The sequence below is a fragment of the Mastacembelus armatus genome, chromosome 10, assembly GCF_900324485.2.
Source record: "Mastacembelus armatus chromosome 10, fMasArm1.2, whole genome shotgun sequence".
Lineage (NCBI taxonomy): Eukaryota > Metazoa > Chordata > Actinopteri > Synbranchiformes > Mastacembelidae > Mastacembelus > Mastacembelus armatus.
Window position 1 is genome coordinate 7,888,517 of NC_046642.1, and position 26,007 is coordinate 7,914,523.

At 40.0% G+C, this 26,007-nt stretch overlaps 2 protein-coding genes across 2 annotated transcripts; one reads left to right on the forward strand and one right to left on the reverse strand.

The window, feature by feature from the left end:
* On the forward strand, positions 1-22,140 carry med12 (mediator complex subunit 12). Its single transcript, XM_026330096.1, has 43 exons — positions 1-141; positions 875-979; positions 1,076-1,264; positions 3,179-3,338; positions 3,510-3,685; positions 4,577-4,687; positions 5,002-5,268; positions 5,414-5,560; positions 6,065-6,164; positions 6,272-6,408; positions 6,637-6,768; positions 7,188-7,314; positions 7,484-7,713; positions 7,829-7,888; positions 8,080-8,253; positions 8,609-8,753; positions 9,597-9,715; positions 10,641-10,784; positions 10,882-11,045; positions 11,778-11,909; positions 12,009-12,236; positions 12,319-12,463; positions 12,602-12,722; positions 14,009-14,119; positions 14,213-14,326; positions 14,556-14,692; positions 15,249-15,428; positions 15,719-15,790; positions 15,898-16,061; positions 16,345-16,506; positions 16,736-16,937; positions 17,137-17,246; positions 17,349-17,484; positions 17,774-17,923; positions 18,139-18,504; positions 18,634-18,757; positions 18,851-19,065; positions 19,325-19,396; positions 19,629-19,858; positions 19,959-20,169; positions 20,804-21,034; positions 21,541-21,622; positions 21,729-22,140. Exons 1-43 carry the CDS (start codon positions 40-42, stop codon positions 21,764-21,766), a joined length of 6,522 nt encoding a protein of 2,173 aa, XP_026185881.1. The 5' UTR covers positions 1-39; the 3' UTR covers positions 21,767-22,140.
* mars2 (methionyl-tRNA synthetase 2, mitochondrial) lies at positions 22,060-25,823 on the reverse strand. Its single transcript, XM_026330097.1, has 3 exons — positions 25,282-25,823; positions 24,186-24,520; positions 22,060-23,885 (listed from the first exon to the last, which is right to left on the reverse strand). Exons 1-3 carry the CDS (start codon positions 25,565-25,567, stop codon positions 22,713-22,715), a joined length of 1,794 nt encoding a protein of 597 aa, XP_026185882.1. The 5' UTR covers positions 25,568-25,823; the 3' UTR covers positions 22,060-22,712.
* Between the last annotated feature and the right edge of the window lie 184 nt (positions 25,824-26,007).

Here is a 26,007-nt window from a genome sequence, read left to right on the forward strand (position 1 = left end):
TGCCGGGGAGGAGGAAAGCCCTGGCTGTGATGCCGCTGGATGATGGCTGCTTTCGGGATCCTAAGTTACGAGCACCGGCCATTAAAGCGGCCCCGGCTTGGTCCTCCGGACGTTTATCCTCAAGATCCAAAGCAAAAAGAGGTCAGATTTTGCAATGTGCAATGTGAACGGGCAGGAATGATGTTTTGGGGAAGGAATTTGTCAGGCGAGAAGCTGTGCGAGCTAACACTAGCTAGCCTGTTTAAGAAGCCCTCCAGACGACTTGGGCCTAGCAATAACAATGAACAGCAGCTACTAATGTAATGGTTGTCACTTTGTTAGCTAGCTGGCCAACCTACTTGGAAAACAACTGGGCTGCTAAATACCAGAGTTTGCTAGAGCTAGCTGCTAGTTAGCTGATGCTATCCAGTTTGTGTTAGAAACAATGTACATTAGCTTTGGTGGCTGTGCGTGACTGGTAATTGTTTGTTAGCTTGATGTTGAGGTCCAGTGAGTAAGGTTAGTTAAACCTGCAGGTTATAATTTAAGCTTTAAAGCATAAATAAATGTTTGTGCCTGCTTTTATGATTGGAGTTTGGCCTGTCAGGCAAGTGCTCATGACCCCTGATTTGTTATTAACTCGAGATAATCTGTTAATGTGCGTTAGATTTGGTCTGTGTTGCTGCAGCTGTCTCTAATAACGACATGGTAAAGTTTCATCACAGCTATTTGCATTTCCCTGGTGTCAGGAAACCCAGTCAAACACAGATGGTGATCTCTTTTCAAACTAATACTAGACCAGGGTTAGAAATGCTGAGATACCGTACACTTGTAACTGTGCTACTAACCTTTTGTATGTTTCATCAATATGCACTGAAATGTGTGTTTATTTCAGGATGAGTTGACGGCACTGAATGTGAAGCAGGGTTTCAATAACCAGCCCGCAGTGTCTGGTGACGAACATGGCAGTGCCAAAAATGTCAACTTCAACCCCTCAAAGGTACTGAGTGTGGCACTTTTCACCCTGCATGCTGCTGCCTCTGTTTTTGTTTTGATCAACAAGGCCACCAAACATATTTCCCTCAATGCTTTACAGATCAGTTCAAACTTCAGCAGCATCATCGCAGAGAAGCTGCGTTACAACACATTTCTAGACACAGGGAAGCGTAAGCCACAGGTCAACCAGAAGGATTTCTGGCTCGTCACAGCACGGTCACAGAGCTCCATCAATAATTGGTTCACAGATTTAGCAGGGACCAAACCCCTAACACAGTTAGCTAAAAAGGTAAGACTTGGTTTATATTACTAAAAATCGTCTTTAGTAAGCCTGAATTATGTTTCTTCAAGTAATTTGTTCCCCACATTGGCCACACCCTGTGCACTGTTTGTTGGGCTGGAAAACCAGTGTGTTGGCTCTGCATTGTTATTGTTTTGTTGGTTTATTTTTATGGTTATTTGTAAATTTTATTCTATTTACATTCAAGAAGCATTGCTATTGATTTTTTTTTTTTACAAAATTCTAACCAGACATGTAAACTGTCATGAGTGGGTGGGAATGTCTACTGGCTTGTATGAGACTTTTCTTTTTTGTTTATCATTATATTAAGTCGCTGTCAAAAAAAGATAATCTCTGCCTTAGCATGCAAATATGCTTAATGTGTGTTTAATTAACTGCTGCTAGCGTTTCTGTATATTTGTCAATTTTTTTTCTAATGTTAATATTTCCCAGTACACTTAAATGAGGATTTATTAGTTCATGTTTTCATGAATTATGCTAACATCTTTGTTTTGCAATGTCAAGCTGCAAATTTGGCTTTGCTTATTGTCTTCTGGCAGGATTTGATAGATTTTTACTATCTGGATACAACCTGGGCAGAAGTAGCTAACAAATTAGATGTGGAGGGCCCAGGTGTTTCCTCCATAGCATTACTGGCTCTCTGTGTTGAAAGTACTTAGTCAAGGTGGTTCAAGACACATCCTGAGCGCTTTCCTTTAGAGGTTTTCTGAGGATGTCATACCAGTTGGACATCCTCAGGCTAGACCCAGAACATGCTGGGGTGATTATGTATCTCATTATATTATTTATCTCACCTTGGTTCGGGAACACTTCATCCATGAGTAATTGAAAATTGCAGCAGTGGTGTTTGGCCAATCTGATTAGCCAGCTGCCACCACAACCTGCCCTGAGATAAGCATCAGAAAATGGAAGGACATATCCCGCTGTGTATATCACTACTTGGAGAAATTTACATGTCAGATCTGTGAAAACAAAGAGAGAACAAATAACAATAACTGGAATAACCTGGGTGATAAAACTGTTCCTAAACTGTATGGAGCTCTCCTGGATAATTTAATTCAGCAACTCAAAACCAGAACAATCCAGAAAGGTACGTAATGGAGTGTTTTTTTTTTTTTTATTTCCTCGTTAAAATAACCCTATTGATGCTTTTGTGTAAATCAAATCTATTGTTTGTCTTGTTTGGGTGTATTGACTCAAAACAGAATGAATGTCATTATTTGTTAGTGGAAACAGGTTTTATTGCTATTTTGTTGTTTTTTAAAGAAAATCTATTATTTATAGATTGGTAGGGTTTTGTTATACTTGATTAAATTTTCTTTGTAAATGGTTGTACAAATAGTGGGCTAAATTAAATGTTGTTCTTTTAACAACTACATAAAAATCCCTTTATCATTTGCTTTGTAGTTTTCAATGTATTGTCTTTGATTCCTGCATACATTGGCCTATACACATTTAATTCTGTTCTTGTGATGTTTTCTGACTCTGTTTATGAAATTGACAGGTCACTTTTCCAGAAGTTCCAGGTTTCAACTGCTTCATTCAGACTACAGAAGACCTGACGTCAGATAGAAGGAAAACCTCACAAATGTGTTTAAATTGTTGAAATTGTGGACTTAATTTGTTCAGTATATTTATTTTCATAACAAAACAAATAAGTATAATTTAGGAAGTTTATTCTGTGATTTCACTTTGTATTTTACCATAGTTTCATCCTTGTTACTGTTTAGCAGAGAAAAATATAACTACTCTTGTCATGCTAAACAATATTTACTGCACAATAAATTATTTTGGCCTTTGATTTCTTGCAGAGTTCCTTCTCGTCTTTTGTGCTGCTTTCAGATAAAGATTCTTGCAGTTTCATTCAACATTACTGATGCACATTAACTGTCCTCGTCACAGGTTCCAATCTTTAGCAAGAAGGAAGAGGTGTTTGGATACCTGGCAAAGTATTCTGTCCCTGTCATGCGTTCAGCGTGGATGATCAAGATGACCTGTGCATATCATGCAGCCATCACAGAAACTAAAGTGAAGAAGAAGCATGTGATTGATCCTTGTATAGGTAAGCAAATTATGAGCAGAAAACAATGCTGTTTTGAATCTTGTGGTTTTTTTTTTTTTTTTTGGCTAAAAATAGATAATTCTACACAGCTTTTAGTAGATGTTTTTGCTGCTATTCATATGATTTTTTTCTGGGGCTTTGAAATGCATTTCCATCTGTGTGTGTCTGTAGAATGGACCCAGATTATTACTAAGTACCTGTGGGAGCAGCTTCAGAAAGTGGCCGAGTTTTACCGACAGTTTCCCAGTCAGGGCTGTAGCTCACCCCTACCAGCCACTCCTGCTGACGTGGAGACTGCCATGAAGCAGTGGGAGTACAACGAGAAGTTGGCCATGTTCATGTTTCAGGTCAGTTCAATCTCTAACTTCTGTTGCTGACACGTGCTGGGCCTGAAGTGTTACAGTTTGTTAATGTACTCACTTCAATTTTTCCAGCAACACAATAGTGTAATGTGTTACACTGGATCTATAGTAGTTTCAACATTAACTGCTGTAATGCCTTATTGATGCACTGTGGCACCATTAAGTAATAAGAGAAAATACTTTTTCCTCTACTTACTGTTCATTCTGCTTTCAATTTTGCTGGTATAATGTATAGAGTACACAGCAGAAGGCTTAGTTTTAGTCAGATGTGTAACAACTACACTAGAGAAAATTTTGATGCATGTCATGCTACTTACTAGACAAAATGCTGCTTGTGTTATTTTAGAGAGCATCTCACCAAAAAATAATATAATTTATATTTACTTATTTATGGTAAAATTATAGTATAAGTAAAATTATATTTTTTAAATTTTGTAACAGAACAGTGAACCCTTGGTGGAATGTAAAAATTTAGTAAAAGTGCACTTGAGCAAATTTAAATACTTGTACTTGAGCATGTCAATTTCATGCTGTTTTATACTCCACTGTCTTTTATATTTTAGCATCAGTAGGGTATTTTACTTTTTACCCAGCTACATTTATTTAACAACTTAGGAGAATGCAAACAAGTGAAAAACTGCAACACAGATGGGCACACACCATCCTTATTGGACTGTGCCCCCTTACAAAAAGGAATTAGTAATGGATTTTTTTTTCTGATATCTACTAGATTCATTGAAACAGACACGGTGATCACTGTGTATTTCTATCAAAGAATCCATGACTGAATGAATTGTAGGTGTCCACAGTGAACTGTAATTGTCCTGTTCATGTATTTGATAGTAAAATGTATTTGTGTTTGGCATCTGTGTTCAGGATGGTATGCTGGACAGACATGAGTTTCTGACATGGGTGCTGGAGTGTTTTGAAAAGGTCCGACCTGGTGAAGATGAGCTTCTCAGACTTCTTCTGCCCCTTTTACTACAGGTATTCTCTCCTCTGCGTTTATTGTCACCTCATCATTGCTACCTCAGTCTCTTGACATCATTGCAGTCCTGCTTAACGTTTATGCGACTGTACACAGTTACGTGCACTAGCTGCTCAGTGATATACCAGGTTTCTGGAGCTGTCAACAGTTTGTTATAAGACACGTGTGTCTTGCCTGGAGCACTTTGGTGTTGACCTTTGCTGATGGTGGCCTCTGGGACACACAGCTTCTGATTTTATTTAATTTCCAAAGCTGACTGATGTTAATGACACTGAGTTTTATGGGTAATGCCCTGAATGTCTCCATCCTCCAGTACTCAGGTGAATTTGTACAGTCGGCTTATTTGTCACGAAGACTGGCATACTTCTGCACGCGCCGCCTCAACCTGTTGCTAAGTGATGGGAGCCTGGGCACAGGAGGGCATTCAGCCCATGGCATCCTGACACAGCAAGGCAACGCCCTGCCCCCCACTCCGACCTCACAGCCAGCAGGAGGGAATCAGCCCCAGACACCCTTCACAGATTTTTACATCTGCCCTCAGCACAGGCCTCTGGTGTTTGGCCTCAGCTGCATGTTACAGGTATTAACACTTTCATTCTGACCCATATAACACTGATACACAAAATATGTGTATTTGACCCATGCTTTGGTAGATAGCACATGTTTATAAAGTACTTCCTTCACTAATATCCTTCCCTTGTTGTATCTCGTTATTGTCACATTAGAGCATAGTGCTGTGTTGTCCCAGTGCTCTGGTGTGGCATTACTCTCTAACAGACAGCAGGAACAAGACTGGTTCCCCACTAGACCTCCTTCCAATCGCCCCTTCCAGCTTGCCAATGCCAGGAGGCAATACATCCTTTACACAGCAGGTACCTCCATCAGTAATGATCGACTGTTCTTCCTTTACTTCTGTTTTTTTTAAGAGAACTTGTAAATATGCAGTTATGTGAATCACAACAGGCTCTTAGGTGGGGTTTCTGATTTTTATATTTGTAATTAAAAATTTTTTTATTAACTTTTCAAATTCATAAAAGATGATGAAACACAAGGAAAAATATTACAGCAGATAAATGAATCCCAGAGAACAAAGCAAACTTATTCTGGGCACATAGAAGTAGCTGTTATAGGTGAAATAAGACAATAAACTGAGAAAAAGAAGGACAGTGCTTGAAGTAGCAATAAAGCTTGCCAGTGCAAATCCAAATTCTTGTTTGTAATTGCCTGGTGGCAGGAGAGACCTGTCCCCAAATAAGAAATACAGCTTGGGAATTTCTGGCACTGTGTTATATAACCGTACTTGGATGGTTTTCCCGTTGTTTTTTTTATTTGACATATGACAGGATGATGTTGTCTGAACTGTTTTTTCACCGTAGGTCCGTGCAAAGTTGAGAGAAATTGAAGAGCAAATTAAGGAGCGAGGCCAGGCAGTGGAGTTCAGGTGGTCATTTGATAAGTGTCAGGAGACCACAGCAGGTAAAAAAAAAAAAAAAACTGCTGCTTTATCTCTTGTTCACAGCTTAACAGTACAGGTTCATGTAAGGACAACTATATGTTTATGTATGATTTCTTTAATCTCCTAGGGTTCACCATTGGGAGGGTTCTCCACACGCTGGAGGTTTTAGACAACCACAGTTTTGAGAAATCTGACTTTAACAACTCTCTGGATTCATTGTACAACCGAATATTTGGGTCAGGCCAGAGTAAAGATGGCCATGAGGTAAGGATTGAGTCTGCTCATATCTCTTTTTATGTCATGTATAAAGCACAAAAACTGAATATTTTCAAAGACATTTTAGAGGGCCAAGTTTACAAAGGTCAGTATTACTTTTGATGCTCGCCTCTGTGCCGTGCTGATAACATGGTTACTGATAATCAGATTATACAATATGCCACCAAGGGATTTTATTTTTGGCTGGATTGTCTTACAATGCATGTTTCTGTCCAGATGTCACCAGATGATGATGCAGTGGTGACCTTGCTTTGTGAATGGGCAGTGTGCTGTAAACGCTCTGGCAGACACAGGGCCATGGTGGTGGCCAAGCTGCTGGAAAAGAGACAAGCTGAAATAGAAGCAGAGGTAAGAGACGCACAAACACCCCGCTGACTTTGGCTCCATGTTTTTATCTGCTGCTTGCTCGATACTGTTCAACCATACTGTTATGTCTAAAAATATGAAACTTCCATACATCTTTGTGTGTATTACAGACCAAACCAACAGTCATCTTCAGTAGATGTGCATCAACATTATTTTGTTTTCTTTCATCCCACATAGCATTTTTAAAGTACTCCTGTGATGGTCCTGCAGAGCTATTATGCTACCCAGCACTGCAGTACCATTTAAACTATTCCTACTGAATAATTTATGTTTCGTGGCAACTGTACCTACATGACCTAAATGAACTTGTCAAATAAGGAAACTTTGTAAATATGTTTTCTATATCTATCACTTAAAAAAGACTTGTTTGCTGTTTGTTGTGTGTCTGCTGCTGTTTGCAGAGATGTGGTGAGTCAGAGGTGGTGGATGAAAAAGGCTCTGTGTCATCTGGTTCCCTCTCAGCTGCCACACTACCAGTCTTTCAGGATGTATTACTGCAGTTCCTCGATACTCAGGCCCCCACACTGAGTGAGGCTTCTTTTGATTTTTCTTTTATTTTCTCAAATTTGTCCAACTTGATCTCATTCTAATATTGAATAAGCTTTTATTCATTCATTACAGTGCATATTTGTTATAAATGAATTGTCAGGGGAAACCTGCTATTAAATTATTCAAACCCTCTCTTCCCCTTCTATAGCGGAGCCTGGAAATGAAAGTGAACGAGTGGAGTTCTCCAACCTGGTCCTGCTCTTCTGTGAGCTCATCCGTCATGACGTCTTTTCCCACAACATCTACATGTGCACGCTCATTTCCCGCGGTGACTTGGCTTCTGACTCCCACCTGCCACGCCCGCGTTCCCCCAGCGACGAACCCTCCGATGAATCAGAACGCAAGGAGCAGGATGCGGGCAGCAGTGTCAAGATGGAGGCATGTTGGAGGCATCTGTTGTTGGTGCTTTGAAGTGTGATGAGTCATTTGTGCAGCAGCACAAAGTAACAGCATGATTTAAAAGGGTGACATGAGGTTATTGTTTGCTCAACAGGATGCTGGTTTGTCGGAGTCAATGGAAATTGATCATAACTCCAGTGCTAATTTTGATGAGGTAAACTCAATATTTTCCATTTAATCTTTCCCTCTGTAATGACTGCATACATTACTTGAAACAAGTTGTTATTTTTGTAAATATTAATGACTTTTACAGCATGGATGACTTCTCTTGCATTGCTTCTCATTTGAACACTGGCATTCTTTGTTCTGCCCTGGAAGTCATGTAATCCTCTTTTTGCCTTGCAGATGTTTTCTCCTCCAATGCACTGTGAGTCCAAGGGTACCCCCTCCCCTGAGAAGCCTGCTCCAGAGCTGGACAACAAGGCCGGCTGTAAGGACAAGGGCATGGATCCTGCCTTTCCTCAACTGTATGAGCAACCCCGTCACATTCAGTATGCCACACACTTCCCTATTCCCCAGGTAAAACAGCACGCTTTAACATTTAAAAATAAATCACAGCAAATTACACTTCTGGGCTGTTATAGATAAGTTGATGTATATATTACGTACTATTTAGGAATCTAGGAATATTTAGGTTTTTAACTGGAGGTTTATAACAGTTGCAGTCCTGATATAAAAAAGGAATCCACTGAAGAATAAAGGGGCCCGTACAGTGGTTAAAAACAAATATTATGAATTCAGACACTTAGTTTTTTTTTTCTCTTTAATTCAATAAAAAATATGCCCAAAATTGTTTTTCAGTTACTTGGTTCATATTGTTTCTTGCTGTTAATGATTCTCCCCCCCCCCCATTTCATTTGCCTTGCCTATATAGGAGGAGAGTGCCAGCCATGAGTGCAACCAGAGGTTAGTGGTTCTGTACGGTGTGGGCAAACTAAGAGATGAGGCGCGACACACCATCAAGAAAATTACCAAAGACATCTTGAAAGTGCTGAACCGCAAAAGCACAGCAGAAACTGGTGAGTGTGTTCCTCAATTTTTTTTATCAGCTTTTGACTGATAACTTAATGTCCTGTATTTCCCATTTAGTTGATGTTTTACATTACTATAGCTGTGAGCATGCAGTTTGTCTGGCAGCCAGCTATCATTTGAAATTACATTTCAACTTTATTTTACCTGCTTTTCATATTTAAAGATAAAAATTGAGTCAGTGAAATTACTTTTTATGTGTCTCCCAATTCAATTAGTCCATTTTTTTTTTTTTGCAAGACAACAGTGTAGAAAGCAGATGCGTTATGCTTGGGTGACATGCAAGCACATGATGGCAATTCTGCTGTTAACCTCCTAATAACTATATTTTTTTACTGTACATAATTTCCATCTGTAATCCTTCTCTCCTGTCATTCTTAAAAGAACACGCCTTTTTTTTTTTTTTCTTAATCGACCCTGAGGGGGTTGCATTGCTCAATCTTCTTTAAACCCAATTTCTATGCTAATAGCTCACAGCCACTTTAGCTCAGATACATGTGACCTTATTAAGTTGATTTAAGGTTTTCAGAGTTATAATTGCATAGATTGGAGTGTTTTGTGTCATTGCAGCACATTTCTGCGAGCCCATGATGACCTTCAATTCAAAACTATGTTTCTCTTAAGTGAAAAGTATCATTTTCTTTTTCTTTAAATGACTTTCTAGCCGCATCTTTTAGGCTTCAAATCAAAGGAGACTGGAAATAAGATAACAGACCATTGACTTAACATGATTTCATGGCACGCCTGTGCAGCAGACTGGAAAGGATACCACTGACCAGTTTCATTGCTGCTCCCTCTCATGTTTATCCTTTCACTCTTTCCCATATATGCAGGAGGAGAGGAAGGACAAAAGAGGAAGAGGAGTAAGCCAGAGGCCTTTCCCACTGCAGAAGATATCTTCTCTAAATTTCAGCACCTCTCCCACTTTGACCAGCACCAGGTCACCTCCCAGGTTAGATTAGACCACCCTGTTCTTTCATGTCCTCATGTGTACCTTATTTCAGAATCAGCTAATTGTTTGGGGAGTAGCCATAAATTTTATTAATGCAAAATAAAAGGCCCCTCCCTGTGATTCATTTGAATGTAAATGTAACGTGGATGTAATTAGATTCCTCCTGTGCGATACGTGAATAAAGTTTGAATGGATAATGCAGTCTGTTGGCTGTAAGTTGAAAACCCAGCAGAACTTAATGTATTTTACATTTTAGACAATAGAGATAGTAGAGTGCAGTTCAGTGCAATACACGCCGTAATAGCCCTCCAATTATAAGATATAAAACACTGCAGTGGAAAATTATGTGCAATTTAATTTGCAATTTATAGTAAAGATAATAATGCTATACCCAGTCTACACAGACAACCAATACAGCTATAAAAAGTCAGTTTCATATGTAAGAACAGAACTCTGATAGTGTTATGGTTATGTTGGTATAGTTTTGATGATTTAGAAACATCCTTATTGACTTTCTTGCCACAGGTTAGATGAAAATCTGTTTGTGGAAGTATTTTTATTTGGCAAGAGCCAGACTGTTTCCCTGCCGTTTCTGGTCTAATGCAAAGCAAGCTAATTGCCTGTTTTTTCTCTAGCTCCTTGTTTAATTGACAACTGTGAGAGTGGTATGGTTCTTCTTTCTTGTTTATCCTGCTCAATTTTAAAGATTTTCATGTAGTCATTTAATGGTAACCAAACCCAGAGTATTACCTGTGTAGCATTCATTTATACAGTTTGTCTCCCTCAAACAACAAAATTCCAGTATGTGCTCTTTTTAAGTGTAGACTGGTACTCTCCTCAACAGCAGCATGTTGTTGTGTTGCAACTTGAACTCTGGAAATGTTTTTGGTAATATAAGGATGTCTGTTGTTATGTGTATGCACAGGTGTCTAGAAATGTACTGGAACAGATCACCAGCTTTGCCTTAGGGATGTCGTACCACCTGCCTCTTGTCCAGCACATTCAGTTTATCTTTGACCTTATGGAGTACTCCCTCAACATTAGTGGCCTCATAGACTTTGCTATTCAGGTATGATTAACCTCGCCATTGATACCATTTAACATGGATATATGTTTCTTTTTTTTTTTGGGATTGTAAAAATTGATTCACTCTTTTCCTTTTGTAGCTTCTGAATGAGCTGAGTCTGGTGGAAGCTGAGCTGCTGCTGAAGTCGTCCAGTCTGGTGGGCAGCTACACCACCAGCTTGTGTCTGTGTATCGTAGCTGTGCTGAGGAGGTACCACTCCTGCCTCATTCTCAATCCTGAGCAGACGGCACAAGTTTTTGATGGGTATGTCACTTGCCAAGATGATACCTTAAATCTTCAAGTTTTGTGTTCCATATAAAGGAGATATTTAAATGGTGGCCCAGTCCTGGGATTGCATGGTTGTTCGTTGCTAGTGTGAAATGAAGCGAAACAGAGGTTGAATCCCATTTCTAAAGAGATATTTGAAAGGTTAGGGCATGAGTTAAACTTATAATTAAAGCTGTAAAAAAAAAAAAGATGTTTAGGGTTGTGAGAGCATGTTAAAGAATTTTACTGCTGTATTAAAAGAGAGCTTTTATTGTCAGAGGAATGCTGACAGGACACTTCGATCCTGAATGCCTCTTCTCGGCTACTTGTAATACTAGTACTGAAGAAATTTTAGCTGATTGTGCTGTTGCACCTGTTTTAAAAAACTAATTATTAGCTACATGTCTTGTAAAGATAACAATATTGTAACGATAGTTTATATAAAGCCTCTAATTAAAATAAATGCAATTAAATAGATGTGCTTATACAAAAAGACTTAAAGGAACATTTCTGGAAATATGCTTATTTGCTTTCTTGCAGAGAACATTGATTCCAGTCATTTTGCGTAGCACAAAGATTGGAAGTGAAGGCTCCTAAATGCACCTCTAAAGCACACTTATTTTCTCAACATGACTTGTTTGATAAAAAAGAATTTGTACTTTCATCGTGGATATGTGTTGGACTAGTTGACTAGTTGCTGTTGAATCATGTGTGTAAATATTTTTGCAGGTTGCGCATTGTGGTGAAATCGGGTGTGAACCCGGCGGACTGCTCCTCTGCTGAGCGTTGCATTTTGGCCTACCTGTATGACCTCTACACCTCCTGCAGTCATCTCAAGAACAAGTTTGGCGAAATCTTCAGGTAGAATAAAATCTTAAAAGATGTATAGTTCCTTCCTTTTATTTGTCACTGCCTGCCCAACCTCTTATTCTTATCTTTCCTCTTGATTTTCTCTCCCAGTGAATTCTGCTCCAAAGTGAAGAACTCCATCTACTGCAACATTGACCCATCAGACTCTAACATGCTTTGGGATCCTGTGTTCATGATGGAAGCTATCGCCAACCCCTCGGCCCACAACTTCAACCACTCCATGGTGGGCAAAATTCTCAACGACAGCCCAGCCAACCGCTACAGCTTCGTCTGTAATGTGCTAATGGATGTGTGTGTGGACCACCGAGACCCTGAGAGGTGTGTTACTATTCTTTTGTGTGAGTGCTGGACTGCAGGCTGTTGTTGATCTGTTGTTTCATATCATATAATGTGCTTTCAGGGTGAACGATATTGGGATCCTGTGTGCAGAACTGACAGCATATTGTCGCTCACTGAGTGCTGAGTGGCTCGGCATCCTCAAGGCTCTCTGCTGCTCCTCTAACAATGGCAACTGTGGCTTTAATGATTTGCTGTGTAATGTTGATGTAAGTTATGGCATCGTAACACTTTATCTAGCACTTTCAATTGTAATATTTCATATGTCGTTGATCTCTAACTAACAGCAGCTTTTCTTGTCAGTAAGATTTCATTTTAAAGTTCATTTCTACACTTGTATCTTTCAGGTTAGTGATTTGTCCTTCCATGATTCTCTGGCAACCTTTGTAGCCATTCTTATTGCTAGACAGTGCCTGCTCCTAGAAGACCTGGTTCGCTGTGTGGCTATTCCTTCCCTCCTCAATGCAGGTAAGGGTTAGTCCTGGTAATCCTGCCATGTAAAAGAATGTTATGCCAAAACTGAGCTAATAAGCAGATTGTTCTTTAAAGGAGTTATTATCTACCCTTTTTGTCTGATGTACCCTTAAAGCTCTGTCAGGTTAAGTATACCAGTATTTTCCAAATGTACTAATTTGAATTGATTTGAAAGTTAATGGTATTTCATGCTGTATATTCCATAAAAGTGTATATTGTTAAAGCAGTTGCTTCCCACATTTACCTAATCAGTTTTTAGGTCAGTTTGGATAAAATTCCGTTACCCTTACCACAACATTTTTCCATGTCTTTCCTCTTTTCAACCATTCATCAAATACATTTAACAATCAACAACATTACATTTTAGCTATTTCAGCCATTTACTGAATGCATTTTAGCTACTATTTCCTGCTTACTTTGAGCTACTTTCAGCCATTTATTCATTGCTTTACCTATGCTTTTGCAAACATTTATCTGTCGGTTTTAACGCATAATTTAGCTACAGTTTTTCTATTGGAGATTCAGACTGCAGTGATCGGTCTTTTTCAGATATTTATGCACTACCTTCAGCCATCTATTTTAGCGATATTGGTTTTAGCTAATTGTCAGTAATTTATCCATTATCTTTTACTAATTATTTAGATGTCTCTGCTGGCTTGCTAACTAATTTCCACCCTTTCAACTTTCAAATTAAATCTTAATTTATATTTTGATAAATTGGTTGGCCTATTTTAGCTTTCAAAGTACCATCTGGCAACTGCATGAGTACCTCCCAGGATACAAGTAGCCCTGAATAGGAGTCACTTCAATCTCAAAGCCATTAGGCATTCTTTCAATAGCAGGGAGTATATTGCAGCTTGGCACATAGGAAGGAATACTAAGCCATGTAATGCATCAGAGTGGAGAGTAAACGCATCTTATTTGATTTGGAGCCTCAGTGCACTTTGTACACTGCTTCTCTCTCCCCTCTGTTAATCTTTTTTGCCTCTCAGCTTGGACACAGAGCCACATTCATTTGTGCTTGTTGCTTAGGTTTGGCTTATTTTATATGCTACACATGCCAAATGCCAGCAGCCCTCACTTGTGGCAAACACTTTGTTCTGACTCCCCTTTTCACTTTAGGATCTCTCTGTGATTTCCACTTCATACTGACTAATGAGCAGTTTATGTTGGACAAGATATAAATTTAGATGTGCGACATTGATGTAGAAGATTGTATGGTCAAATATATGTTGTATTTGAAAACACTAATTGTTGCATGTGTCCAAAATTGCATTCAGCGTGCAGTGAGCAAGACTCTGAACCAGGAGCCAGACTCACATGTAGGATTCTGTTGCATCTTTTTAAGACACCACAGCGCAACCCTGTCCCCCAAGATGGTGTAAAGTCAGGTATTAAACCCACTATTTTTTTCAGTACATTTTTTTCTACCCTACTGTCAAATTTGTCACTTTTTGCCTTATGTTGCTGTTATAACTTTGCAGATAAATCCTCAGTTGGCATCCGGTCATCATGTGATCGCCACCTTCTTGCTGCTTCTCAGAACAGCATAGTTGTTGGAGCTGTGTTTGCTGTCCTCAAAGCTGTCTTTATGCTGGGTAAGAATCAATGCAGTAATGCCATATCATGATCTGTTATATAAAAAATGTGATTTCAAATATTGCAATGATGAGGGTAAGATGAATTTAGTCTGCCTGGTCACTCCTCTGCTTTATGTTGTCCTGGTATCAGTTACCCCATATACAAGATCAATACAAATTAACATAATGTAAAATTATTGACTGATGGATTTCACCATTTGGCATTACTGCTCTCTTGATGTTTCAGGTGATGCTGAACTAAGAGGTTCAGGACTCTCACACCCTGCTGGCCTCGATGACATATCTGAGGGGCGAAATGTCTCCATAGAGACAGCCAGCTTGGATGTTTATGCAAAGTATGTTCTGAAGACGATTTGCCAACAGGTGAGGACATGACTGGAAATGGGTGAACAATATGAAAACAATGGTACTAGAGTCACACAGTTGGTGTGAAATGGAAAATATGAAAATGAAAGTACGGCAATAACTAATTGATGTGTCAGGAGCAAATAGTTTCTGCTGCTTGGAGCCATAAATACATAATATCTGTCATTCTTTTAATGTTGAGTATTATATGCTTTTTCAGCTATTTGTAGCCAAATATATATGAAAACACAAATGAGAATATTTTCTCTGATAGTTGTCACCTCTGCCACATATATATGAAGTTCAGAGACTGAGCTGGCAGCAGTTCAGAGGACTGGACATGCTTTTAGACCTCAAGAGACAAACACCTGTATTTTTTTTTTTTCACCCAGCAAGGTTCTAACATGTGGATATCCATTTTTAAGAAATGATGTTTTTATCACTGCCCAAGAGTCATGGATTTACATGACACTATGCTTTAAACCTGGGTCTCACTAAAGTCTTGCTCCTTAAATCCAGATGCCATAATCCAAGTCTTCATGTTTCTTGCTTCCCCTTTTGTCCTGTCTTGCAGGAATGGGTTGGAGAGCGCTGCCTGAAGTCTCTGTCTGAGGACAGCAGTGCCCTCCAGGACCCGGTGCTGGTAAACATTCAAGCCCAACGGCTACTGCAACTTATTTGCTATCCTCACCGCCAGCTGGACAGTGATGATGGTGATAACCCTCAGAGGCAGCGCATCAAACGTATCCTGCAGGTCTGGAATACACAGAAACAATTCACATGCATTTACAATTCCCCTCTGTGTCTTTATGCAAGAGAATCATTTATATTTGAGTAAAATGTGATTAAGATAGAGCATGTTCATCACAGATAATCTGTTACTGAGTTGTCGTCTTAAATCAGAACTCTTAGGTATTGCTGCCCTCTCCTGGCTGAATCAGGGATTGAGGAACTGTATTGAGAATGCTATGAACTCAGCATGTTCATAACTGACTTTTGGTGAAATAATGTGTATGACTGACAGTGATCTTTTTACTTTCGTAGAACTTGGACCAGTGGACGATGAGACAGTCATCCTTGGAGCTGCAGCTGATGATTAAACAGAGCACAAACAATGTAAGTTGTAGTGCATTTATTTTCTGCATTTCTTTTGAAGAATGAAATATAAATGTATAGTTACATTACATTACAGTCATGAATATTCCTGATTTATTATCCAATAGGAGCTCTACTCACTCTTGGAGAACATAGCCAAGGCCACCATTGAGGTGTTTCAGAAGTCAGCTGAGATGAACTCCAGTAACCCCTCAGGGAATGGAGTATCAGTCCAAGGTGGCTCTGCATCCAACAACAGCAGTACCACAAGCAAAATGAAACCTATTTTAAGGTCTGTGCTGCTTCTTTTTTCATTTTAATATTGAAGTTTTGAACATATTTTGATATTTATTTCTGAAAGTTGGACTTGGAGGAGGTTATCTTCCTTGCTTTTATATATGTATATATAATTTATATATATGTATGTAATGTATTCATTTGTTTCATATTATGAACTCAATAAACATACATATGTAAATATATATAAACTCACAGTGGATCAAACACTTACTCTTCAAGCTTATTTGTCTTTTCGGACATTTGTCTGACATTTGTGTTTATATTGTGATTTGTAGCTCATCAGAGCGGTCAGGCGTTTGGCTGGTGGCTCCATTGATAGCCAAACTGCCAACGTCAGTTCAGGGCCATGTACTGAAGGCAGCAGGAGAGGAGCTGGAGAAAGGACAGCATGTGGGGTCTTCCTCGCGTAAAGAGAGGGACAGGCAGAAACAGAAAAGGTAAGTAGAAAACTGGTACTTCTTTGATATTAGAACAGATTAGACTTTAATTATACTGACTGTTCTGCAAGGTAAAAACCTTTAGTGGTATCTGGCAAATGGTTTGGCAGGATGGATGATTTAATCTCGTATCACTCAAACGGGCTATGGATGTTACACAAACAACATTAGACAGGCACCTGAATATAATTTGTTTTCCATTAAATTACCTTCTTCCCCCCCCTGTCAGTATGTCTCTGCTGAGCCAGCAGCCGTTCCTGTCATTGGTGCTGACCTGTTTGAAGGGGCAAGATGAACAGAGAGAAGGCCTCCTCACCTCACTCTACAGCCAAGTGCAGCAGATTGTTACCAACTGGAGAGAAGACCAGTACCAAGATGACTGCAAGGCAAAGCAAATGATGCATGAGGCTCTGAAACTACGTCTGAATCTTGTAAGAGCTTCTTGATCACCACAATTAGCTTTACAGTACAGCATCAGCACAGAAATACAGGCTATGTGGATTTTTGTCATGAAGTTATCAATACAAATATTAAATAACAATTACTTCAGTGTTACCCTGCTATTTTTAAATCAGTCTTAGGTCTGATTAAACATATGACAAAGACTAATGGTATTTCTCTCCTAACAAGGTGGGTGGCATGTTTGACACAGTGCAGCGAAGTACCCAGCAGACCACTGAGTGGGCGGTACTACTCCTTGACATCATCAGCAGTGGAACAGTGGACATGCAGTCCAATAAGTAAGTTGGTGTTTACCAGAAAGAAAACCAAATTTGCTTGCAACCTACAAATGATTCCTCTAATTGGTTTGCCTGACTATCACATTTTTTTCTCTCTGTCAGTGAGCTCTTCACAACAGTGTTGGACATGTTGAGTGTGCTGATTAACGGAACATTGGCTGCTGACATGTCTAGTATCTCTCAGGGCAGCATGGAGGAGAACAAGAGGGCCTATATGAATCTGGTCAAGAAGCTCAGGGTAAGAATACCAGCTCTTTTTCATCCGTAACCAGGGGTCTAGAGATTTGGACTTACTTTTCCCTATATTTATGTTTGTCAGAGTTGTCAACTTGTTTTTGTTACGCTTATATCACCAAATGGCTTTTTCACTTAACCACAAGTGGCCACTGTAAATTTGATCTGCGTCCTGATTGGATAATTACTTTGCATCTGTGTTCAGCTAAAACAAAAGTTTAGGAACTTTAGGAATAAGGCAAAATAATTGCTTTTAATCCATTTAAATCTCCACAATTCACGTATTCCCATAGAAAGAGCTTGGAGATCGGCAGTCTGAAAGTTTGGAAAAAGTTCGCCAGCTTCTGCCGCTGCCCAAGCAAACCCGTGATGTTATCACCTGTGAACCTCAGGGCTCACTGATAGACACAAAGGGTAACAAGATCGCTGGCTTTGAGAAGGAGGTAAGGACTTCATCAAGGGCTCTTGTTAATGTTTACAGTGTTTAAACTGACATGTTGCTTGCCCCCCATAACGGAATCCTGCACTCGGGAAATATGTTTAAATATGGGGATAACTGTCTTTTTGAAGCAACAAACATGCCATGATCTTAGGTCAACATAATGTGCACATCCTTATCTTGAGTGAAAAAAAACTGCTGTGTCTTGGTTCCTGTCAGGGCCTTCAAGTATCAACCAAACAGAAGATTTCTCCCTGGGATGTCTTTGAGGGCCTCAAACACTCTGCCCCTCTCTTTTGGAGCTGGTTTGGTACAGTGCGTGTGGATCGCAAGGTGACTAAATTTGAGGAACAGCAGCGTTTTCTGCTCTACCACACCCACATGAAACCCAAACCTCGTAGCTATTACCTGGAGCCGCTTCCTCTGCCCCCTGAGGAGGAGGAGCCCCTGACACCAGTCTCCCAGGAACCAGAGAAGATGATGATGGAGGCAGTGAAGCCAGAGAAGAATGTGCCCACTGTGCCCTCTGACTCAAACAAGAAGAAATCCAATAAGAAGAAGAAAACTCCCTCTGCCAAGACAGAGGTCAGTTATGTCTCCAATCAATGATTTAGAATATGACTTTACTGGGAGGCATGCCTAATATATTTAATTACTCAACAGATGTCGCTAAAGGTTTAAAAAGTAATACATTTTGCCTGCTCTCATCACCAGGACTATGTGAACCGTGCACCAAGTAGTGTGTCCTATGTGTCTGCGCCTGAGCTGAGCTCATATAGGATGCCTTATGGCCAGCAGAGTATGAGCATGTACACACAGAACCAGCCTCTACCTCCAGGTCAGTTCACACTATATTGGTTGGAAAAAAAAAAAAAAAAGACACAATAAATACTATCTGGAATTGTGATTTACATAATTTGTTTTTCCTCAGGGGGTCCAGGCCTAGAACCTGCATACAGGCCTGCCCGCAACCCACAAATGAACAAAATTATGCCCCCTCGACCCAGTTACCCAAGCATGATGCCAAACATGCAGGGAAGCATGCCTGGCATGATGGGACTAGACAAGCAATACCCAATGGGTTATAAGCCCCAGTCTAGCATGGCACAGGGACAGATGCTACGCCAGCAGCTGCAGGTCAGACTGGTGAGTCATTCCACACTGACAGATCAAAAACACCACCTTTTAGTCAAGTAGTCTAGTTTCTAGTTTAATCGGTAGCAAATAAGCTGGAGAAGAATCAGAATAGTTGACTACCTATGTGATTGTTGCCTAAATCATTTTTAAGTTCAAGATAAGAACGATTTTTTGATCGAAAAACCACATTCAGATCACTCTTAAAAGACTCCATTTACTCCTGTCAGGAAAATGTAGCTGTTTGCTGACTTTTCATTTCCATCTTCAGAATCAGAGCATGATAGGACAGCAGATGAGACAAACACCTAACCAAACATACACTCCAATGCAGGCATCTCAGGTAAGTCTATTCTGTTTGTTTTCTTTTGCTAAGACATGCAAAGAGAGCCTGGCACCTTTATTTATACACACTAATGCTGAATCATGCCAGCATTTTCAGATTATTTTCTAAGTTTGCAATCCACACAAAAAATACCTTACAAAGCAGCTTTGTCTACATAACCCTGAATTAAAAACTCAATAGGTAATGGTTTCCTTCTTTGCCTTAGTTTTAATTAACTCTGTTTGTTCAGAACATATCTCAGGGCTATACCACATATGGATCACACATGGGGATGCAACAGCATCCGTCCCAGGGTGGTGGTATAGTTACTTCCTCTTATGGGAACCAAAACTTCCAGGGCACTCATCCTGGAGCCAACCCAGCTGTGGTGGATCCTCTTCGGCAAATGCAGCAGAGGTCCAGTGGTTACGTTCACCAGCAGGCCCCAGGCTATGCACACAATATGCCGAATTCACAGAGGTCAGTAAAGTGACAAATTTAGCTGTGCTTTACTCCTAATTTTATGTTAACTGCATTATTACCTGCCGTTGTGATTCTTTTTTTGTCTTGTAAACCACAGGTTTCCCCACCAGCCCCTCCAACAAAATCCCATCATGCATGGTCTCATGGCAGGCCAAGGTGTACATCCCGGGTTGAGGCCCAATCAGATGCTGGCAGAACAGCAGCAGCATCAACAGCAGCAGCAACAAGCAGCACAGCAACAGCAACAGCAACAGCAACAACAACAGCAGCAGCAGCAGCAGCAGTACCTCAGACAACAAGCACTAAGAGTATGTCACTTAATCTTAGTCTTTGTTTTGCTGTGTTATGGGTAAGTTATGTATTTTCTTAACTTGCAAGGTGAATTACATCAGCCGATTTCTGAATACTTGAAATTCAGGTTAATTGGTTACACCTTGCTCCTGTTGTTTGGAACTGCCACTGAGTGAAATTCTTGAGCAAATTCTTGCAAGGGTGAGGCATTATTTTATTATGACACCTTCTTCAGAACTGCAATTAAAAGCAGGAAACACTTGATACCATACACAGTGGCATGTGTCTGCTTTAGCTGCTTTGTGCAGAATATTAGTTGGTTTATATCACAAAATGAATTAGAAAATAATATAAACTGACACAAGCCTCTCCCTTCATGTACAGTGCTGCTATCAAACTTTGCAGAACTGTAAATCCCTGTAATCTACAGTGACTCCTTGATAGAAGTGAAACTCAGATTAAAGTTTCCAGGCTGTGTTTTTTTGGAAGGGAAATGCCAATCAATACTTAAATCACCTTCATGTCTGGTCTTCAGGAGGTTTTAGAGGACACTCATGCTGACAACTCATCCTGTCTTACTGCAATAAAACCTCTACAATGTTGCCAATCAGTACAAGTTAAAATAAAAACCTCTTTTTTTACCTCTTGTAGCAGCAAGTTCAACAACAGCAGCAGCAACAGCAGCAGCAGCAGCAGCAGCAACAGCAGCAGCAGCAGCAGCAGCAGCAGCAGCAGGTCCAGCCTCAGCAGGTTCCTCCCCAACAGCAAGTTCCACAGCAGCAACAGCAGGTCTCAGCAGTGCCACAACCAGGCCAGGCACAGAACCAGGGCCTGGGCATGCAACCTCTGCCCCCCCAGCAACCCATTGTAGGTCCCATCCAGGTGACAGGAACTTTCTGTAGCCCAGTTTTTAATAGGTTATAGAGCATGTCTAGAAGCACTGTCTATTTCACTGAAAGTTTTATATATATATATATATATATACTATGCAATGTAGCATAAGGATGCTACAGTAAGTTTTTATTTTTTAAATCTGTCAATATTATTTAGGCTAATGTTATGCATTTAGCCACACTGTAAAACAAGTAATGACTATATCAACATATAGCTTGTAAATGACTGCTTTTGGGTAGCCAGATCTTAAAATTGTAGACCACCAATAAAAGTGTGATCAGTGACTGTTGACGTTAGATTTTCTTACTTCAAGCAACTTTTAAACTCTGCAAGTTGAACCTTATAGTGTACTAAAATGAATGATTACTTGCTGCCTAAAATATCAGGAATCATAGGAAAAACATGATTTGGGCTAATGTTTCATATATGTAACTAGCAGATAATGGTCTAAAATGCATACCTTTAGAATAATGATGTACATATTTCTAATTTAGTTCCAGCGACAGGGAATGCAGCAGACTCAACAGCAGCAGCAGACTGCAGCTTTGGTCAGACAGCTCCAACAGCAACTTTCAAGTAAGTCCAAACCTTCTTCTGCAATTGTTTATTTTTTTTACCCATTTACCACATTAGCTCCTATATATATTCCATGTTAATACTGAGCCTTTCCGTTGTTTTCCAGATACACAACCAGGACAAGGCACCACTCCATACTTCTGATCATGGTTTATAGTAGTGTGCAGGTATGGGGGAGCCCAGGCTCTGCAGACTGCCAGGTGAAAGTGTCCACTCCTGTGTAGACTGATAGGAGGTAATACTGTTCAAGGCACAAGGGGCTGCCAAACAGATGAACTACATTCTCTCTCAACCACTGAGGTGACTGATCAGAGGACATCTTCAGTCCTGTAATTATGGATTTTCAAAGGATGGATCATGCTCTGAAGTAGACGGATAATGGTTAAAAATGGAAAAGTCTATGTAAAAAAAAAAAAAAAAGTATCAGAAATTATAAGAATGATGCAATTTTTTATTTTATTTCAATTTGTACAATTTTTTCAGTTTCGTGTATTTCTCATTAAAAAATCATGTCAGTTTTTATGTCTTGTACTTGGTTGCCTGTATACTATGTCAGTGAAATCGTTCATTATGAAGATGGGGATCGAAGGATTTTTCCTATCAAACAGGACTTGTCAGTTTTTAAGATATGGTCAGTCTCCTAATGCTAAATTATAGTTACTTGTATCTTGTAACTTAATGTAAGCAACTTAATGTACATGAGTGTATTCAGAACATCAATAGATGAGACTGAAAAGAAAATCCCAACATGATGCATTGTATTTGATAAGTTTCTAATAAGAATGGTATCTTAGAATTATTTCTCACTTAACATATGCCAGTGTTCTACAGTCAGTCCCTAGAGGCATTTTCCTTTATTTAACCAGATACCTTCATTGGTTAGATGAGTTTAATTTCGCAATAATAGTAGTGACAAGTAAAAATATCTACAACTTCACTACAGTGGGACTTCTTTTTTACCACAGACAGTGTGCAATAGTAGGAAAGTAACAGGTGTTCCTAATAACATGTATGTACAAGTAACAGCTGCTAGATGAGCAACAGACATTTTTTTCTTTAATTGGATTGTGTTTGGGAAACATAAAACTTTTCATTTAATTTTTGCTGTCTTTTTTGTTGGCTTTCGTTTATCTATATTCTGACGTTCCATGCGACTAAAAAGCACTCCAGAGTCAAGCCCTAATGCTCTCCCTTCAAAAGGACAGTGCATTCCCTGATACCTTGGCAGGAAATTCAGAGCTACCAAACTCCTCTCACCTGGTTGCACCCCAAGTCTGGACAGAAGCTTATTAGAAATCTCTGGCACTATTGGCTGGAGGAGTGTGCCATAAATCCTCAGGCATTCAAGGGAGACATGGATGATGGTGTCTAGCCAGCGCTGGTCTTGAGTGTGCCTCCTATCCAGCTTCCAAGGTGTGTGGCGTTGAACAAACCCATTGGTCTGCCTCACACAGGCAGTGATGGCCTCCAGAGCTTTGTATATGTGCATGCTTTCATAGTGCTGCTGCACTATAGCAGGGAGATTTTTAACAGCATCCAACATGTGGTAGTCTTCAGACACTGCCCTTCCTCCCCGTTCACATGGGAAGGACTGAAGGCAGAAAGATGGGTAGACCTGAGCTGGGTTTAGAGCTGGAGCTGTGCAGCGGTTAAGCAGACCACCCAGAGAGTCAGTGAGCTCTGCATTGAGCAGCTTGATAACTTTCTCATCCGTATAGTCACAGTCTGAGTCTGGGACTCCCTGACGCAGAAGAAAGTACCTCATACCATCAGATGTGAAAATCTGTGAACGTTCAAGAGGATCCACTACATTACCCAAACTTTTGGACATCTTCTTTCCCCCCACTGTCCAGTGAGAGTGCACGTATATTGTCTTTGGCAGGGACAGTCCAGCTGCTAGAAGAAAAGATGGCCAGTAGATGGCATGAAATTTTAAGATGTCCTTTCCTACAATGTGGTGGGCCATGTTCCACCAATGGTCATGTTTATCTGGATAGCCAGCTACTGTGAGGTAGTTCACCAGAGCATCCAGCCATACATAGATGGTTTGTTCAGCATCACCAGGGACTGGGATGCCCCAATGAAGACGGCTTCTCTGACGGGACACAGAGAGGTCTGGAAGGTCCTCTTGCAACCACTGGAGAACAGCCTGGTAGAAACGCTCAGGTTGTATGGCCCTAGGATTTCCTCTGAGCCAGTCAAGCAACTGTGACCGAAATGCAGAGAGACGGAACATGTAGTTCTCCTCTTTCATCCACTCCACCTGCAAAATGACCAGAGGAAAAGTGAACTTTTGCTGGTGGAGTAGAACTGCACAACCTGCGGACTTTAGTGTAAGCATAATTTGATTCTTTCTTAAACAGTTGGACATTTTAGGAAATAGATGTTTTGCCTAGAATTAAATGAGAAAGTTACTTAACTATCCAGCCAGCCTGGCTTTGTTTCAACACTTTCTCTAAAAGGCAAAGTAGTACTCCATGTGATGAACTTGTGGAGTGTTGCTTTAAAGTTTGCAATCATCTCTAATGAATCATTCTTATGCTACCGCCTCAGTTTCACTCACCTTGTGCCCACTCTCCAGCGACACCTTGATATCCTTCCCTGATGAGTCCACGGCATCGGCCACCTGCGACGGCATTAGGAAGCTTTCATCCTGTGTGGAGTACCAACCCTCATAACCTCCCTTATAGATGAGCCCTTTGTTCCAGAGCACTGACCAGAAATGCTCCACAGCCCGACGGTGTCTTTGCTCAGTGGTTCTTATGTAGTCTGTGTATGCTATGTTGCAGCTGCTGAAGAGATGTTTGAATCTCTCAGACACATCAGTGCAGAAGGTCAGGGGATCTTTTCCAGCAGCTTCAGCAGCTTGTTGGATTTTCAAGCCATGTTCATCTGTGCCTGAAAAGCCGGATAATACAGTCAGAGATCCAGGTAATTATTGATTAATAGAGCCTGACCCATATATCGTTTTGCAGATTTTAATCGGCCAATATGAGCCTATTGCAGATATATCAGTATCGGCGAATATGCTGTAGATATGCTGCCGATATTAACATTTTTAATGTGCGTTTATGTATATATATTCTGTATTCTATATACAGAACCAGTCAAAGGTTTGTGCAAGTGTATCCAAACTTTTGACTGGTACTGTACTATAATATACACATGAATATCAGCCAATATATTATCTGATTTTTTTTTTTTACTTCATAATATCAGTATTGGTCCCAAAAAAACCTGTATCTGTCAGGCTCTATTGATTAAATCTACCGATCGTGTTCTTGATTAACTCATTTAGTCAAAGTGTCACACAAAGTTGATTATTTCCCAGAGCCCAAAGTGAAACTGTTTTGTTCCACCAACAGTTTAAATCCCAAAGAAAAAAAAAATTTGCAATTGTTTCAGCTCTAGACAGGATATACTATTATTACTGATTATTGTGGTTATTTTTGTCATTATTATTATTTTGTGAAAGGTCTGTAAGATATGGGAAAAAATGCCCATCCAGTTTCCCAGTTCCCAACATATTAAATGCACAATTATCTAAATAAATAATTTTATTTTCCCAGCATGTCATTTGTGCAGACTTATCGTTTAAACTTTTAAAACACAAATAAAAACAACATGCACATGTATATTTTGGTCAACGGAGAATTCACCTGTTGAAAACTTAGAGTTGAATCCCTGAAGCAGCCTATACCTGTGCAAGCAGTCAGCTATCACAGCTGAATACAAGTGTCCTAAATGAGGAGAAGCATTTACATAGAAGATAGGGGTGGTTATGTAGTAACTCCTGTCGTCTGTGCAAAAATGGGTGCTGGCGGATCTCCACACAGGCAGTCTCTGGTCTCTCGGTACAGCTAAGACTGATGACGAAAACGGATTTTGATGCAGTCTGTAAACAGCCTTACAGCTTCTGCTGACAAAAAGACACGGGAGCCTCATTGTCAGACGGCAGGCGATGTCCACATGAAGTCCACCAGACGATTTTTACTCCAGGCAGTGCAGAAATGACCTGGCAAGTACTAGTCCTTGGCTTAGATACGAGTTTCTACAGGAAACGGAACCACCATCGGAATAAAAAACGGAATTTCTTAAAGTAGTCCTGAGCGTTGTTTTAGTATCAAAATGAACGAAATCATTAAGTCATAGGTTTTTAAACACGTAGCACATGTGTTTTGCTTGCTTGTCAAGGTTAGCACTTCTTCCGGTTTCACAATCACTTGTCCAATCAAAAAGCTGCATAGTGTCCAACGAACACCAATCAGATTGCGAGGACTTTCTGCTGAAATTATTTTAAGTATTTAGTATTTATATTTATTTACTTGTACTTTTTTTTTTTTCTTGGCATGAAGCTTTAAACCTGTTGAGCAGCAAATTCTGGA